This window comes from Kogia breviceps, chromosome 3 (genome assembly GCF_026419965.1).
Source record: "Kogia breviceps isolate mKogBre1 chromosome 3, mKogBre1 haplotype 1, whole genome shotgun sequence".
NCBI classification, from domain to species: domain Eukaryota; kingdom Metazoa; phylum Chordata; class Mammalia; order Artiodactyla; family Physeteridae; genus Kogia; species Kogia breviceps.
The window spans coordinates 37,285,551-37,303,517 of record NC_081312.1 but is presented as its reverse complement, the minus strand read 5'-3'; the positions used below and the strand labels follow the sequence as shown (position 1 = coordinate 37,303,517).

The 17,967-nt window shown below is 42.6% G+C and overlaps 1 protein-coding gene across 4 annotated transcripts in view; it reads left to right on the top strand.

Annotated features, from left to right (window-relative positions):
- The window catches only part of MTHFD1 (methylenetetrahydrofolate dehydrogenase, cyclohydrolase and formyltetrahydrofolate synthetase 1), a 60,361-nt gene that overhangs the window by 13,673 nt on the left and 28,721 nt on the right, over positions 1-17,967 (top strand). For all 4 annotated transcript variants that reach the window (XR_010839530.1, XR_010839531.1, XM_059059061.2 and 1 more), the window contains exons 3-8: positions 7,471-7,530; positions 7,975-8,028; positions 8,898-9,034; positions 9,156-9,256; positions 11,000-11,136; positions 12,018-12,129. Coding sequence is in view for 1 of the 4 variants with exons in the window: in XM_059059061.2 (XP_058915044.1) it covers positions 7,471-7,530; positions 7,975-8,028; positions 8,898-9,034; positions 9,156-9,256; positions 11,000-11,136; positions 12,018-12,129 (601 nt within the window). In the remaining 3 variants the exon portion in view is untranslated. The remainder of the gene's footprint in view (positions 1-7,470; positions 7,531-7,974; positions 8,029-8,897; positions 9,035-9,155; positions 9,257-10,999; positions 11,137-12,017; positions 12,130-17,967) is intronic.

Sequence of the window (17,967 nt, the reverse complement as noted above, 5' to 3'; positions counted from 1 at the left end):
TGGCTATTTACCTGTGTCTGGTTTTGTTATGTCCTTCATTCCCCATTTGGAAAATAATGGTTCACTGAATTATGCAGGTCTTCCAAATCACATTTCAATATGAAATATTTTAAAAATCATAATCATTAATATCACCAACAAACTTATCAGAAAAGTCTTTAAGTGTTGAGAAGTTGTCAAGCTCACAGGAGTACGTAAATACCAATTTTTGCTTGAAAGCTCAAATTTTGTCATTGGTAATTAATACTATTAGTTATTTTCCTTGAAGTAGTAGGCTCACTTTATCCAGTTTTGAGAAAATATTTGCCAAATATTCAAGCCCAAATAATCATTATTTGTCAGTTGTTCTTTTAAGTAAAGATGGTGTTCCATTTAAAAATCTGCTAGTTCTGCTTGCAAGGCAAGAAAGCTCAAGTGCTTTTCCTGGTGGCAACCACTTCTGTATGCAGCAGAAGTGCTTTGTGATTGCTTCCCCATTCTTTATGCAGAATATTAAAAAGACATGTACTCAAGGGTCAACGTTTAATAAAAATAATTTTAACTGCTTCATCAAGAGCACTTCTAAGTGAAATTGGTATCTTTTTTTTTTTTTAACTGAGACTGTGTGACTAGTACAGGTTGGTGCCATTGTCTTGATGTAGTGCTAAGTCATCAGCAGTCTTACACAGCCTAACTTGTGAAGCCTCAATACAGATGTCAATACTGTGAAAAAGGCAAATGACATCATAGTATTATGGCACTCGCAAATCTTCTGAAAGGGTGTTGGGGTTCCCGCAAGAGTGTGTGAACCGCGCTTTGGGAACCGTTGCCTTATGCAGTTTTATCTGACCCCAGATATCAGCTGTAGGTCAGGAACTTGTAAACCTGGATCTCTTCTGGTTCTAGGCTCTTGGCTTCTAGGACATCACTCCTTCTCTAATCTTTTTTGCTTGTTGTTCCTGATACCTAGACCACTCGAATACCTCAGTGCTTAGCCCTCAGACTTCTTTTCTACCTTCTTTTTTCCCTAAGTGAGCTCCCGCAGTCCCATAGCTACATGGGAGAATACTTTCTTTTTTTTAAACATCTTTATTGGAGTATAACTGTTTTACAATGGTGTGTTAGTTTCTGCTTTACAACAAAGTGAATCAGTTATACATATACATATGTTCCCATATCTCTTCCCTCTTGCGTCTCCCTCCCTCCCACCCTCCCTATCCCACCCCTAGGAGAATACTTTCTATCTGAGGTTTCTTTCAAGAGCTCCAGATTCATCCAGTAAGAGGCCTTCAATAAATAGGCAGGAGGTATTTAATAAATATGTGTCATGTGGCCAGATGTACAAATGAATGTTTGAAGGGTTTATTGGGATGACAGGAAACTGACAGCTTGCATTTGAAATTCCCTTCAGAAACACCTGCTTCCTCACTTCACATTTCTCTCTGTATGTATGTCTCCATGTATGTCATTTAATCCCTTGCTAAGTTTCTGTTCCATATTCATCAAGAATTTCAGAGTGAATAGTACTTAAATATTTTCCCCCATTGCTATTCATTATCTGAGAGGCCTTAGTTGAGAAGAAAAGCACAGAAGGCCTGCCTGTTCTGCCTGGTATGTCCTGTGCTGTGATGGATTTTCCATTTTCGCAAAATTACTAAGAATCGAAGGTATATGTTGTGGGTGTCCACTTGGTACTTCTGTGGGACCAGTTATTTCTTGGCTTATTCTTGTGAATTGTTTGTTGTAGCAAGAGTAAATGTCGTAGACAAGAAATCCGTTTCTGTAAACCTTTTTGTAGCAACATTGAGGGTTTTTTTTTTCCTGCTTTTTAAAAATTGATTTCCAAACTCCTATGTTAAATTTATTGATTTCATAGTGTTTTTGTTACATAAACACTGTTCTGCACTTTGTCTCTTATGTCCTTGCAATAAAACAGTGGTAGAATATTTTAATCTTGTACTTTAGCACCAGAATCAACATCTTTCTATGATGCAAGCCTCACAGATTATGTTGTAATCACATCTGTGCCACCTCAGACCTCGTTTTTTTTCCATCCTGGTGACAGACACCACCATTTTCCCACACATTCAAACTAGAAACCTGAGCTATCTCTTTTGGACACCTCCTTGCTCTCTACATCCCCTTAGGGACTAAGGTACTATTGGTAATGTCTCGGGGAAGCTCTTGGGATATCTTCCCTCCTTTTGATTTCTACCGCTCCCACCCTCTGGGCCACTAGTCACCTGCTTACAGGCTTCTGATCTGGATGCTTCCAGTCCTTTTAACTGCAAATGTAGCCCTTGTCAAAATGCAAATCTGCTCACAATCCATCCAGCTACACCCACTCTCCCCATCCTTTACAGAAGGAACAACAGTTCTGCTTATGTAGAGTGGCTCCTGTAGTTCAAATGATTTGTATATATTACGAGTTGTTCTGATTTTTATGCTACCCCTACAAGATGGGAGCTGTATGAAACCGAGCACGACCCTGTGGGGCCCTCCCTGGTACAAATCCTTCCTGTGTTCCCCATGTCTTGTTTGTTGGAAATCGGCTTCATTCAGCCTCCTTGACCTTCCCTGAGTTCCATAGGACAGATTCAAACAGTTGCTAATCAGGGAAGGGAGGGGAGGCAGAAACACGGAAGGAGCAGTCTAGAAACAGTGGTGCAGCACAGCCTTGGGGCAGGGTCCTAGTTCCCCCTCAGGGAATATACATAACAATATCTTTGAGTTCTTCTGCAGAACTAAGACCCCCAGGTGGAGGATGGCAACTTCAGGCTGAGCACAAGATTCCTGGAATACCACCCTGTTACCTCACCATCAACCAATGAAAAGAAAGTCACATACCCTGTAGCCCGCAACCCAAATTTTGTCTATAAAAACATCTCCCTCAAAACCATCAGGGAGTTTGGGGTTTTAGAGTATGAGCCACCCATTCTCCTTGCTCGGCCCTGCAATAAACCATTCTTTGCTCCAAACTCTGACATTTCAGGTTGTTTGGCCTCACTGTGCCTGGAGCACCCTAACTTGTGTTCAGTAACAGTAACTGGTGGTCAAAGATCTTGGGTAGCTTGCCCAAAGCCACAGAAATGAAGGTACTGAGTCTGGGTATGAACCCAGCTCTATCTGTCTCCAAAATCAATTTGCTTTTCCCATTTGTTTTTCTAATTCATTAGCATTGTATTAAGGATATTCAGGATCTGGTCCAGGCATATATATCTACAAGTTGGAATTTCTTTTAAAACAGCAGACTGATAACTTCCAAATAGTTAAATACTTAACGGAAATTACGACTTGGGTTTTCATCACAAGAGCTACAAATGATGGACTTCCCTGGTGGCCCAGTGGTTAAGAATCCACCTGCCAATGCAGGGGACATGGGTTTGAGCCCTGGTCTGGGAAGATCCCACATGCCACGGAGCAACTAAGCCCGTGTGCCACAACTGCTGCTCCTGTGCTCTGGAGACCATGAGCCACAACTATTGAAGCCCACACACCTAGAGCCCATGCTCCGCAACAAGAGAAGCCACCACAATGAGAAGCCCATGCACCACAACGAAGAGTAGCCCCCGCTCACTGCAACTAGAGGAAGCCCGCGCACAGCAACAAAGACCCAACGCAGCCAAAAAATAAATTAAAATTTTTTAAAAAAATGATACAAATGAGGCTGTATTTTCATAAAATAGTTATTAATAGTATAATAACACTTACTTCCTACCAGGTATTATTTAAAGTGCTTTTTATAAATTTATTTATTTTATTTATTTTATTTTTGGCTGTGTTGGGTCTTCGTTGCTACGCACGGGCTTTTCTGTAGTCACAGAGAGCAGGGGCTACTCTCCCTTGCGGTGCGCGGGCTTCTCATTGCGGTGGCTTCTCGTTGCAGAGCACAGGCTCTAGGTATGCAGGCTCAGTAGTTGCGGCTTGTGGGCTGTAGAGCGCAGGCTCAGTAGTTATGGCACACGGGCTTAGTTGCTCTGCGGCATGTGGGATCTTCCTGGACCAGGGCTTGAACCCATGTCCCCTGCATTGGCGGGCAGATTCTTAACCACTGCACCACCAGAGAAGCCCTAAGGCGCTTTATATATAGTAACTTATTCAGTCCTCACAAAAGACATGGACAAAACAAAAAAAATAAACTCAATTGGCCTGAATGTTTACAAAAGGCTCCTGGAGCCGAAGAAAAATTAATCAGTAGACCAATACCCAAGATATTTTATGGTGTAAAACAGGGATTGGTAAACTGTGGCCCATGTCCGAAACTGCTCAGGGTTGTAAATGGTTAAAAAAGAAGGTATGACAGAGTATGTGGCCTGAAAAACCTAAAATATATGCTGCCTGGCCCTCTATAGAAACAGTTTGTAGATTCCTGGTGTAAAAAAAAAAAAAAAAAAAAAAAAGTCCCTAACTTGTTCCAAGTCAGTGTTGTAGGAAAAATGGGGCGCAAGAGGATAGTCATATCCCAGGTCTCGGGTGAGTCCCTCAGACAGGCTGCCAGGTGAGGGTCCTTGGCTTTGCATAGGAAAGAATTCAAGAGTGAGCCATAGTGAAGTGAAAGCAAGTTTATTTAGAGAGGTACACGTTCCATAGACAGTGTAGGCCATCTTAAAAGGAGAGAGTGGTTCTGTGGTGTGGGGGTGGCTAGTTTGTATGGGCTGGGTAATTTCATAGGCTAACAAGTGGGAGGATTAGTCCAGGTATTTTGGAGGAGGGGCAGGGACTTCCAGGAATTGGGCCACGTGCTGCTTTTGGACCTTTTATGGTCCTTTTATGGTCATGGGCCTTTTATGGTCAGCCTCGGAACTGTCATGGCACCCATGGGTGTGTCATTTAGCATATGCTAATATATTACAATGAGTGTATAATAAGGCTCAAGGTCCACTGGAAGTAGACTCTTCCACCATCTTGGACCTAATGTGTTCTAACCGATTTTTGTGGTATCCTGTTCTTAATGGTTGTGTCATTCTTGTAATGGTTGTGCCCTGCCCACTTCCTTTTCTGTCTCAATAGGACGTTTTTTGGATGATGTAATTCACCTCCTTCAAGGAAGAAATTGGTATTTCTGATAAAATGCTTAAGTGATTTTTTTTTTTAAATAAACTATAATGGGATTAAGATTTGTTCTGGGAAACCAGTAGGCCATCCACCCACTTGCCTGTCAGTCAAGAATCTACTGTTCTTCAACTAAACATTCTTTTTGCATCCAGTCTATCAATGATTATATAACCATTTTTCCCTATGAAATGCCTGTATGAGAATATGTGAACTGGATCTTAAGAGGTCTTTTTCTTTGCATTAGGATTACAGTAAGATTTTAACATATGCTCATAACTGTTAAGCTTTCTGTTAAAAAACTGGTGGTAGTTTTGGAGTTTCAGAAAAATTCCTTTAGAAACATTCAGAGAGAAAAGTTAGCTATAAAGGAACAACAACAAAAGACTTCAGACTTCTGTCACACTAGATGCCAAAGACGGCAACTCTGAAGGAAAATGTCATGACTCCAAACTCAGCCAAACGTGCCTTCAAGTGCAAAGACAGCAGAGAAATATTTTCAGGTGCACACAGACTCAGGAAAATGCCCACACACATTTCCTGGAAAAGTGACTTACAGTTGCATTTAGCTACATGAGAGGTGAAGATAAAAGTATAGAACAGAGAAGTTGTAATTTATTTAAAAAAAAAAACAAACCTGGCAGTGAGTGATAAAACCATTTAATCTCCGAGTTGAAATAACTAATTGTAGTTATAAATATTTTCAACTTAAAAAATGTACAGTGTGAGAGCTGTGAGTTGAGTTTATTCAATATCTTACTGAGTGCTATAGCCTAGGAGACAGTGACAGTTTCTAATTGCTCAGAGAAACTGTTCCAAAGAGGTAGGGGAGGAGCCAGTATATATATATATGTGTGTGTGTGCGAATTTGGGCTGGGGGATACAGGCAGTCAAGATCTCAGTGAAAGGCTACTGCTGGTCACAGGATCAGCTATCTCAGTTAATACTTTTTTAAAAAAATAAATATATTCATTTGTTTAATTTTTGGCTGCGTCGGGTCTTCACTGCTGCACGCGGGCTTTCTCTAGTTGTGGTGAGCGGGGGCTACTCTTTGTTGCGGTGCGTGGGCTTCTCATTGCGGTGGCTTCTCTTGTTGCGGAGCACGGGCTCTAGGTGCATGGACTTCAGTAGTTGTGGCACATGGGCTTAGTAATTGTGGCTCGCTGGCTCTAGAGCTCAGGCTCAGTAGTTGTGGCTCGCGGGCTTAGCTGCTCTGCCGCATGTGGGATCTTCCCAGACCAGGACTCAAACCCATGTCCCCTGCATTGGCAGGTGGATTCTTAACCACTGCACCACCAGGGAAGTCCCCTCAGTTAATACTTTTAGGGCTTTTCTATGTGTGGAAAGATGCAAGAATCTGGGATCATTGAAATTCTTCCTGAGACATGCATTTGAACTATCTAAGGGGCCCATATATTCCAAAACATGGGATGCTGCACCCTGAATTCCTTTCAGGGTATACTTGCAGGTCAGCAACTGCAGGGGCTAATGACTTGATCCGTATAGAACTGAAATGGCAGGCAAAATTCTTTGTTTACAATATTAATAAAAATGAAAAAAACAGTACTCTATTTCCTACTTTGATCTAAAAATCCCAGGGTGTATTAAATCTGGTAACTGAATCAATGAAGGTTGGATGATAGGGGCAAAGATCATATATATAAAATGATGAAAATGAAACATGAGAGGCACTGAAATTCTAGGGAAGCCCCACAGGAAACACTTAATGCACTTAGGTGCAAATAACCCATAGAAAAATCAAATTCCCCTCACCGCATTCATCTGGCTCTTGAAATTCAAATTCGCACTGGCAAAACTGAGACTTCTCTATAAAGGACACCTGCAGCTACAAGTAAGGCTGTGTTCTGTGAGCCTGAGGGGAACTTCCAGTAACGGCATCAGCGTGACCAGACCTGGAGATACTCTTTTCCTAGGGCCAGCTTCTTTCTCTACGGTTGTCCTGTTTAAAGCAACCTTGCATCAGTTACCTTTGGTGTCAAGGACGTACCAGTTCTCCCTCTGCAGTTTTGGGAGAAACCAAACTTATTGTGGCATATCACCCCGAGAGGACGTTTCAGCTTTGAAAAGGACAAATGTGAACCACCGAAACATGGAAAAATATTTGTAAAGGAAATTTTTAGATAAATATTTACAATGGAAAACTAAATATGTCCGTGATTAAAGAAACAGGGGGGGGGAAATAAAACAGGGAACATAGTGAGACCTACCATGGTGGGGCAGGGTATTTGGCTTCTGCGTGCTTCTTCCTCTGTCTTGAGGGCAGCAGACTGCCCTTTGCCCGTGTGAGCTAGGATTATGTCCATCCTAACAGGAGTCTCGTGATTAAATATTCCTTTTATCAAAACTAAAATTTTAGAAGCTTTTCCATACACTTTGCCTTTTCCTAATCATCCGATTTGCATGTCTTTATTATTCTAGGTTGGCAACAGAGATGATTCTAATCTTTATATAAAGGTGAAGCTGAAGGCTGCTGAAGAGGTAAAGCCCAGAACAGCGGCGCCAACGCCACCCCCCTCCACTCTTACCCCTCCCCCTCCCCAGGTCCTGTCTGCCACCCCTTCCCCTCTTTGCTCCCCCCACAAAAACTTTTATTGCCCACAGCAGACTTCAGTTTATGTATTTCACAAGTTAGAAATGGGTGACAGAGCTTCAGCCTCTGGTTTGCCCTGGAATGTTTTCTAATCAGTGATCCGCTTGCTTCTAAAGAGCAGGAATAGTGGACATAAAACTGCTTAAGTGCCATGGTGACAGTTAACAAATAAACAATGGATGGACCAAAGTGAGAGACTCATTCTTCAGGATATATGAGGGTGAAATGATGCCTACCACCTCCTGGTTTGTCTTAGTCACATCTGTAGAAGAAATGGGCCCACGTCTCAAGTCCTTTTGCCATGTACCTGTTTTAAATGTTCATTCTTGCAGATCGGGATCAAAGCCACACACATTAAGTTACCACGAACGGCCACAGAATCTGAGGTGAGCTGTTAAGAATCAACTGTTAAGAGGGCAGCTGAAGTGCTTTCCTCTCTGGTTTTAGTTTAGTTGGACTTTAGGGACTGATGCATGCAGCATACAAGAGACCTCCAGGTAATTCTTTCTTCACAGACTCAGGCTTCAGGAAATCTTTGAAAATACCCACAGAGTAAATGGGGCAGTTCTAGGTATGAATGTTTGGTACTCACAGTGTGATCGCTGCATCATTTGTTTGCAAATCACCTGCGATGTTCATTGAAAGCTGATCACTGGCCTGTTGTTACCTGCACTTGAAAAATGAAATGTATATTTGGTTTCTATGATGTTCAAGAATAGGCAGAACAGATCATGGGTGAGTAAAGTCAGGACTGTGGGGGATTAACTGGGAAGCGGCAAGAGGGTAAAGGGACTTCCTGAGGTCATGGAAATGTTCTACATCTTTATTGTCCAGCAGGATAGCCACTAACCCCATGTGGTCATTTAGTTAAAATGAAATAAAGTTTAAAATTTCGTTCCTCGGTTGAACTAAGCCACATTTCAAGTATTTTAGTAGCCACTATTGTAAGGTACAAATTACAGAACATTTCTGTCATCACAGAAATCTTGATTTGGGTGATGGTACCATGGATTTTACTGTTGCAGTAATAGTTTATTAAAGTTCTTAGCTCTTTTGTTTGTTGGATTTCTTGCAAGACACCTGAAGGTTACATTCTGTGTTAAAGTAGAGTTGCTCTCAGGATCCAAGGCAAGATACATTCTGAGAGGACTACAATTAAACTCTTGGGGGGAAAATGGGACTTCTGAGTTGGAAAGTGTTTCTCCACCCTGTTGATTTCTATGTGGTATATAAATTGATGTGGTATTATTTTTAGGTGTTAAAGTGCATTACATCTTTGAATGAAGACCTCACTGTGCACGGTTTCATAGTGCAGCTACCTTTAGATTCAGAGAATGCCATTAACACTGAAACATTGGTCAACACTATTGCACCCGAAAAGGATGTGGACGGGTGAGTGTGACTTGGCTTTCTGTACCACATTGCATGATCGCAACTATAATATATTTCTACCTCAGGAACACATCATTTTGGTTCTAAAGAGTAAAGACACCTATCACTTTCCTTGTTTTAGATTGACTAGCATCAGTGCTGGAAAACTTGCCAGAGGTGACCTGAATGACTGTTTCATCCCTTGTACACCCAAAGGATGCTTGGAACTCATCAAGGAGACAGGTAAAAAACAACCAGACAAAAACAAAGCACCATTTCGTGGAGCCTGGTCTTGACCTTCAGAGGTATAGGGGAGATACACTGTGAGCCCTAAATAAGTGGGCTTGATTGGCACAAGGACCTGTGTGCTATAGGGGCTTCTTTACCTAAATTCTCAATTTTCTCAACAACCCTATGAAGTAGGTAGGTATTCTTATTGTTTAATAGCTGAGAAGACATTCTCAGAGAGATTGAGTAATTTGTCCAAGAGGCAGCAGAGCCAAGATTTGAACTCAAGAGTTATTTGAGTTCAAAGCAATTTATTTTGTGTGAAAAAGTAAACTATATGATAATAAAGATTCAGATAGTCCGTAGGGTGCAAAGTGAAAAGTCTGAATCCCAGAATGGGCCCCGAGTCACCGTTGTAGATCTAGGAAATGGATTCCTTGGACAGTTGGCCGCATTACCCCATTACCTAGTCATCATGAATACTTTTCAGCAGAGGTTATTTTTTACAAGGAAGCGCACGCTGTTTAAAGGAAGTGGATCAGAAATTTCAAGTGGAAAGTGTTAGCTCACGTAAGTGAAAATTTTCTGTGGCTGGCAAGGAAAGGTCAATCTGTAAGCCTTGGGACAGCTATTATTTTTCAGTCCTACAGCTAAATTTATACTCTATGGCATGTTTAGCACACAGTGTGTTCCAACTTGATAGAAAAAAATCCCATGAGCTGTGGCAGCTGTAGGCTCCCCACCTCCTCTTGTTGATATTGAAGCGACCATTTGCCCTCATGCAGCTTCAGGTCCTTTACTGTACCCTAAAAAGTATAGAAAGTTACCTTCTAAACACTTCACACTTTGAAGGCTTTACTTCTAGATGTTCATGATGTTAGCATTATATAGAAACTTACCTTTTTTGGATAGAGTTAACGTTACACAAGAAGCACAGTTTAAACCCACACTGCCTTAAGGAAGAGTGCGCTTCAGTGAGGCTGGGTAGAGGGGCTCAGTAGAGTCCTCAGGACCTTATTTCTGCTCCCCTTTGCGTGGTGGCTCGTTCTGAGCCCTCCTTGGTGTCCCCGAGCAGCTCCAGCCTGTTGCATCCTTGTGCCTAAGAGTCATGGGATGGATCTCATTGTCCACGGGATGAAATACGGTCACTTGTTCACTCTTGGGTGTTCACCCACACCATCTCTACTGAGGAGAGTATGTCAGTCCTGAAAAGGACATTGGGATAATGCCAGAAAAAAGGGTGCTCAGTAAACAAAAAGAAAATTTTGTACTACAGTTAAGTTCCCCTTTATCACTTCCCTGCAAATAACCCTGTGGCTCAGGCCCTCAGCCAAAAGAGAAATTTGGATGAGGAACTAAAGAGTTTCTGATACTAATCTAATTTCCCTCCACCCCATTACGTTCACCCTGTTTCTTATAACTGTTTTTCCCATGTAATGTAATATGTCCTCTTCTTCCATATGGTTGTTTAGCTGTATGTCAGGGTTTCTTTCTGATTTGAGTGTAGGTTTTCTCCCCACTCTCCTATGGATCTTGGCTTAAGCTCCTCTCAAAAACCCACGGCAAGAAGGACACATGGACAAGTCCCAACTTGTAGCCGAAACCCTGAGTAGCCAAAGAAGGGATGGTTTTAGGAATATTGCTTTTTGATGCTAAGAACCTGCTTTTGGGCACTTGTCCTGAGTTCTCCCATTTAGGTGGCATGCGAAGGAGGGCAGCTTCCCCCAGTTCTCTGATGCACGCTGGCTTTTCTTTCAGGGGTGCAGATTGCTGGAAGGCACGCTGTGGTGGTCGGGCGCAGTAAAATAGTTGGTGCCCCAATGCATGACCTGCTTCTGTGGAGCCATGCCACAGTGACCACCTGCCACTCCAAGACTGCCCACCTAGGCGAGGAGGTAAGGGGTCGCACGCGCGTTTGCACGCCCGTTCTGCGTGTGGCAGGGGTTCTTGCCTAATGGGGATGGTTCATATTTAAGTGCCAGAAACTGTCATGTACTTTATTACCTCATCACCGTGTTTAACCACTCTAACAATTCTGTGATTCTTGTCTGTTTTACAAGATGAAGAAACAAATTCAAATTTAAAACTTGTCCGAGTCTCTGCAGATTTTTGTTTGGACTGTATTCTTCCCGTGCCAGTCCATCTCGTGGTAGATAGGGGTTAGCAGTATAGGAACTGCGATTGACCCATGGCAGCCAGATCCCACGTACGCGACAGTGGGTGGTCTCAGAGGTGGAGGTGTCCAGAGCGGGTTACGGACAGTGGTCTCGTGACATCGATCACAGCTTGTTCCTGACCCCTGCATCAGATTCCTGAGCCCAGGAATTCTCACGTGGACACATCCTGTTGACAGTGCAGTCTCTTAAATGTGGGGAGAGACAAGGAGAGAGGCCCAGCACCTCTTTAATCCTCCCCAAGCAATGCTCTGCTGAAGGTGGTGGTCCCCACATTCTGGGGAAGAGGGGGCAGTCTCCAGGTGTCATGTAATTCAGGGCCGCTGTCCCAGGCCTGTGGCTCCAAGCCTGTCCTCCTCCCTGTCTTAAAGGTTCTCATCAGGTTCCCCATTCAGTAACATATCTAGTGAAAGGGGAGGTTTTGACGTGTGTAGGAATGAGCACAGTATATGAAGAGCTGTCAGAGACAGTGTGTGGCCTGCGTAAAATAGCTGATGACAGTGAAGGATTTCATACAAAGCTTATGGATGTCCTTTCCACTTCTCGATTTTTTTTTTATGTTTCACTGTTTAGTTTCTGAAGTCAGAACTGTCTTTCCCTAGGTAAGTAAAGGTGACATCCTGGTGGTTGCAACCGGTCAGCCTGAAATGGTGAAAGGGGAATGGATCAAACCTGGGGCGATAGTCATCGACTGTGGAATCAATTATGTCCCAGGTGAGTGTTGCTGGGGGAAGAAGGTGGTTTCTGGAGGCGGGCTGGGCAGAGGAAGACGAAGCCCAAGCGAGAACCCCTTGTCCCATTTTAGGCTTGAAGTGCTAAGGTTTAGAGTGATCAGCCTACCCTTGGGGGCATGAAGTTAGTAGACGGCATAGTTGCCCCTTGCAGGAAGAGCCTGTGATTTTAGCCACTGTGCCGTGCAGTCCAAGATGACCTCGTCCAGGGAGAGGGTGGGAGAGGAGAGGAGGCAAGATGATTTCTCGCTTTTTCATCATGTAGAGATGGATTTTAACAAAGGATGGTTAAAATCTAGTGTGATCTCTGCAAAGTGCTGTGAGACTCCAGGAGAGGGACACATTGTGTCAAGAGTCCTCTAGTTAGGGCTTTGTAAAAGTGTTTGGCCTGGGCTGTTTCTAGGCCAAGAATAAAGCCAACATTTATAGTCATGTCCAAAACTGTCCTTGAATCCTCATCCCTAAGTTACTCCTCACTGCCCTGTTTTGGTTAGTGATATCATCAACCATTCTTCCTTCGCACAAGTCTGAAACCTTTTAGTTTCCCTCCCAGTCGTTCCATGTATGGATCCGTTTTTAAATCTTACGAGTTTTTTCCCTTTCTTCCCTCTTCTCAGTGGCACCACTGAGAGTCACCCTCTCTGCTGGATGCACTGCTATAAATTTCCTCCCTGGTCTCCCTACCGCCAGCTGACTCCCACTCAGATGCATCTGTGCGCTCTTGCCATGTTTATGGGTCTTGATGTGGACCTGTGAGCCTCTTTCTTCCATGTTACCAGCCAGACACCTTAGCCCCATACTAGCTTCAGCCAGTTCTGTGGCCTTCTTTCTCACACACACGTTGTGAATACCTGTCTTAAACTGTTGTGAAATGACCACATGCTCTCCTGCACATGCCTGTTTGTACTTTGTTGCTCCTCTGCCTGCATCTTTAGTGGGGCAGGCTGTTTTTCCTCATGAAGTTTTCAAACGTAAAATCTGAAAGGACAATTCAGTGATTACTTGTATACATACCTCGTGGGTTCAAAAAAGGAACAATTTTTCATCAAGCGACTGTTTCTGTGCATCAGGTACCACTCCAGGCCTTGGGCTACACAACTGAATAAAGCTCAACCGTGATCTTCACTTTCAATGACTTCCTCCCCACCTCCTCTCTGTCCAAAATGTCCATTCTTCCTTCCAAACCTTGTCTGATTTTCCTTCAGCAAGAGATGATCTCTCCTTCTTTGAAAATACGTCTCTCCCTCCCTCCCCTCCCACAGAACTTGGTGTTTCTCTCATTGTCTGTCTCTCATGCTTGGTGTCCTGTACCTTTTCTCCAACGAGTCTGCCTATAGGTGCCGTGTCCATCTTGTGCCTTCTGACTGCTGGCACCCATATCTGTTGGAATGTTAAAAAGAGTTATAGCAAGAATATTCTTTTTCCTCCCCTCCCATCTCAAGTTTGAAATATAGACACTAAGCTGCCAGGAACATGAGTCACTGTCAAGCCTTCACCGTTTTTAACCTCCCTCCCACTCTCCGTACCATGTTTTTAAGACAGTAGCTCATAATTGATCACTCATTTTCTTGTAGTATAATTATCTGATGGGTGATAAAGAAATTGCTCTCCTACAACTCCTCACTTTCAGTACTTGCAATGTGACATTCAAGCTCATTCTGTTTAAAACCTTGCATCTTCTGTATCATATTTCTGCTTTTGACTTTTTTTGTTTTAGACTGGATTTGAGAGAGAGAAGAAGAAAAACCTGGGTAGGGCTCTTGAGTCTCGTATGAAATGAAATGTTGACTTACACATGAAACTTAACCTCCTATTCACATTTATTCCTCATGTAGAAGGTAAAATATGAATAAGGTCAGAGCAGTATCTTTCCTCCTGGTCAGCTGTACTTTTTCTGATCCTGGGGATATAGGTGAATAAGTATCGTTACTGTTCCCCAAGGAAGGCAGGATCACTGTTACAGACCCGAGGGCGAGCAGGAGGACCTAAAGACTGCTCTTTGCAAGTGTTCATTCCTTTTTTTTTTTTTTTTTTTAATTGTTATTGATGTATAGTTGATTTACAATGTTGTGTTAGTTTCAGGTGCACAGCAAAGTGAATCAGGTATACATATATCCACTCTTTTTTAGATTCTTTTCCCATGTAGGCCATTACAGAGTATTGAGTAGAGTTCCCTGTGCTATACAGTAGGTCCTTATTATTGATCCATTTTATATATAATAGTGTGAATGTGTCACTCCTAGTCTCCCAATTTATCACTTCCCCTTTTTCCCCCTGGTAACCCAAAGTTTGTTCTCTACACCTGTAACTCTATTTCTGTTTTGTAGGTAAGTTCATATGTACCCCTTTTCTTAGATTCCACATATAAGTGATATCATGATATTTGTCTTTCTCTGACTTACTTCACGCAGTATGACAATCTCTGGATCCATCCATGTTGCTGCAAATGGCATTATTTCGTTCTTTTTTATGGCTGAGTAGTATTTCATTGTATATATATATATATATATATATATATATATATATATATATATATATATATACTGCATCTTCTTTATCCATTCCTCTGTTGATGGGCATTTAGGTTGCTTCCATGTCCTGGCTATCGTAAACTGGGCTGCAGTGAACATTGGAGTGCATGTATCTTTTTGAATTATGGTTTTCTCTGGATATATGCACAGGAGTGGGATTGCTGGATTGTATGGTAGCTCTATTTTTAGTTTTTTTAAGGAGCCTCCATACTGTTCTCTATAGTGACTGTACCAATTTACATTCCCACCAACAGTGTAGGAGGATTCAAATGTTCATTCTTGAAACACCACTTTCCACAACTGGGCTACCTCTTGGTTTATATTTTGATTATTTAAATTGTTTGCATGGTCCTTTCAGGTATAACATCTTAAGTTATTTTCCAAATTAAGGATGAATTAAGGTATTGTAGTTTTTTGTTGTTGTTTTGTTATGGGTTTTTGTTTTGTTTTGGGGGGGGGTTTTGAGGAATATTTTTTTAAGATTCAAGTACAGAGCAGAAAGTATTGGCCAGAGAAACATGTAAAAGTGTTCTTCCTGGTGGTTTACTAAAGATAATTTGAAAAGGGCTGGATTAATAGTGTTTTATTTGGAAGGGTTATAAAAGGGGGAAACAGATTCCTAACCCCCCTCAATCCAGTTTCAACCTATTCAGCGTAGTGGCTTCTATACTGGACCCTGTAATTGGGGCCCCCAAATTACATGTGAGGGACTCAAGGCTCAGCCGGATTGGGTTTCTTTTTTTCCTCTGCCGTGCAGCTTGAGGGATCTTAGTTCCCCGACCAAGGATTATAAACCCATGCCCCCTAGAATGGAAGTGCAGAGTCCTAACATTGGACTGCCAGGGAAGTCCCTCAGCTGGATCTTAAGTAGTTTTGTACTAATAGTTCCAGATGAAAGAGAAATTCGAGGGCTGGGATAGATAAGCAAAATGTTTGTTGGTTACTGAAGCCATGTGCTTAGAGACGGGGTCACTTTTCCACTGACCACATCACACCTTCCATGAAACCCTGTACATACATCAGAGGGCACTGAAGCCAGCCCTGATAGCGTTTGATTAAGGAGCAGAGCTGAGCTCACCCAGTGCAGCGTTAGGTTGTGCAGTCATTGACGTGTCTCCTGTATATGCAGAAACACACAGAGAAAGTGACTAACATTCATAAATAGAAGGAGGTACAGGGGTATTTTTAGCTAACTTCGGTGTTAGACAATTGAAACCCATACAAGGACAACCTTCAACCGTTATTTTCCTGGCATTTTGAAACAACCTTACTGATTATGAGAGGAAATGTTCTGCCATTGCCATAGCTTGCTGCCTTATAATCTAGAAGCCTGAAACCATCACAAGGGGTTGTGTTCACCAGCTCCTGAGAGTACATATAGAAAATATCTAATGTATCTAGGGTAGGAAGAGAAACCCTTATGTTTGGAGAGTGTTTTTTCTTTTTTTTTTTTTTAAATTAATTAATTTATTTTTGGCTGCTTTGGGTCTTTGTTGCTGCGCACAGGCTTTCTCTAGTTGCGGCGAGCGGGGGCTACTCTTCATTGTGGTGCGCAGGCTTCTCATTTCCGTGGCTTCTCTTGTTGCGGAGCAGGGGCTCTAGGCGTGCGGGCTTCAGTAGCTGTGGCTCGCGGGCTCTAGAACGCAGGCTCAGTAGTTGTGGCACATGGGCTTAGTTGCTCCGCAGCGTGTGGGATCTTCCCGGACCAGGGCTCGAACCCGTGTTCCCTGCATTGGCAGGCGGATTCTTAACAACTGTGCCACCAGGAAAGCCCGGAGAGTGTTTTTTCAATCTCAAGAAACACACAATTTCTTACTTGATTCTCCTCAAGCTTGTGAAATAGGTAGTGTTCATCCTTCTTTGTCCCTTTGGACTTCTGATCAGTAAGGAGCCCACAGGGGCTGGAGACTCGAGGTTAGTGAAAGAGCTGATCCTAGAGCCGAAGTCACTTAATTCTGGCTTTTTGGCTGAATCCTGAGGCTTCCTTTCTTAGTTGTGGCAATCTGATCAAAGAGGTGAAATGGCTAAGATCTTACCAGGTCCTGCCTTAGAACCAACCACAAGGTCTAGCCCTGTCCCCAGCCCCTCCTGGAAGTACACTGAAGCCAAGTGTAGGAGTGAGTGAGCAGTGATGCATCATGGGGTTTTGTTCTCTTGAATAGCTATTCTTTGCTGCTAAGATTTGTAATTGTTCTTGTATCCTTTTAACGGGAGTGTAATTATATTCTTTGCCTTTTTGCATACATTTAAGTAGCTGCTCGTCTTTGGAATTGGATGTTGAATTGTTCCTCCAGCTCATGCCTGGAGCTTACAAAATGCTGACAGTTGCTGTAGAAACCGTATCTGGCAGCTGCGATATAGCTGGAGCTTTGTGCACCCAAAAAATTCCTTTGAAGGCCTTGGCAAATTAACATTTTGAAAGGTGCTCATTGTATACGTGGTGGTTGGCTTTAAGAATAAAAAACAGTTGGTATTTTATTTGCCACCTGACAGAAGACAAAAGGATTCTCCTGGTTCTGAAAAACTACTTAAGAATCTTGTGGAATTTTGCAGGTAAAGTAAGTTTCTCCCTGGGAGATAGCAAACACCTGTCATCCCACAGCTTTTTTTTTTTCAAACATCTTTATTGGAGTATAATTGCTTTGCATTGTTGTATTAGTTTCTGCTGTATAACAAAGTGAATCAGCTATACGTATACATATATCCCCATATCACGTCCCTCTTGCGTCTCCCTCCCACCCCTCTAGGTGGTCACAAAGCACGGAGCTGATCTCCCTGTGCTTTGCGGCTGCTTCCCACTAGCTATCTATTTTACGTTTGGTAGTGTATATATGTCCATGCCACTCTCTCACTTCGTCCCAGCTTACCCTCCCCCTTCCCCGTGTCCTCAAGTCCATTCTGTCCGTCTGCGTCTTTATTCCTGTCCTGCCCCTAGGTTCATCAGAACCATTTTTTTTTTTTAGATTCCATATATATGTGTAAGTGTTCAGTATTTGTTTTTCTCTTTCTGACTTACTTCACTCTGTGTGACATACTCTAGGTCCATCCACCTCGCTACAAATAACTCAATTTTGTTTCTTTTAATGGCTGAGTTATATTCCATTGTATATATGTGCCCCGTCTTCTTTATCCATTCATCTATCGATGGACCCTTAGGTTGCTTCCATGTCCTGGCTATTGTAAATAGTGCTGCAGTGAACATTGTGGTACATGACTCTTTTTGAATTATGGTTTTCTCAGGGTATATGCCCAGTAGTGGGATTGCTGTGTCATATGGTAGTTCTAGTTTT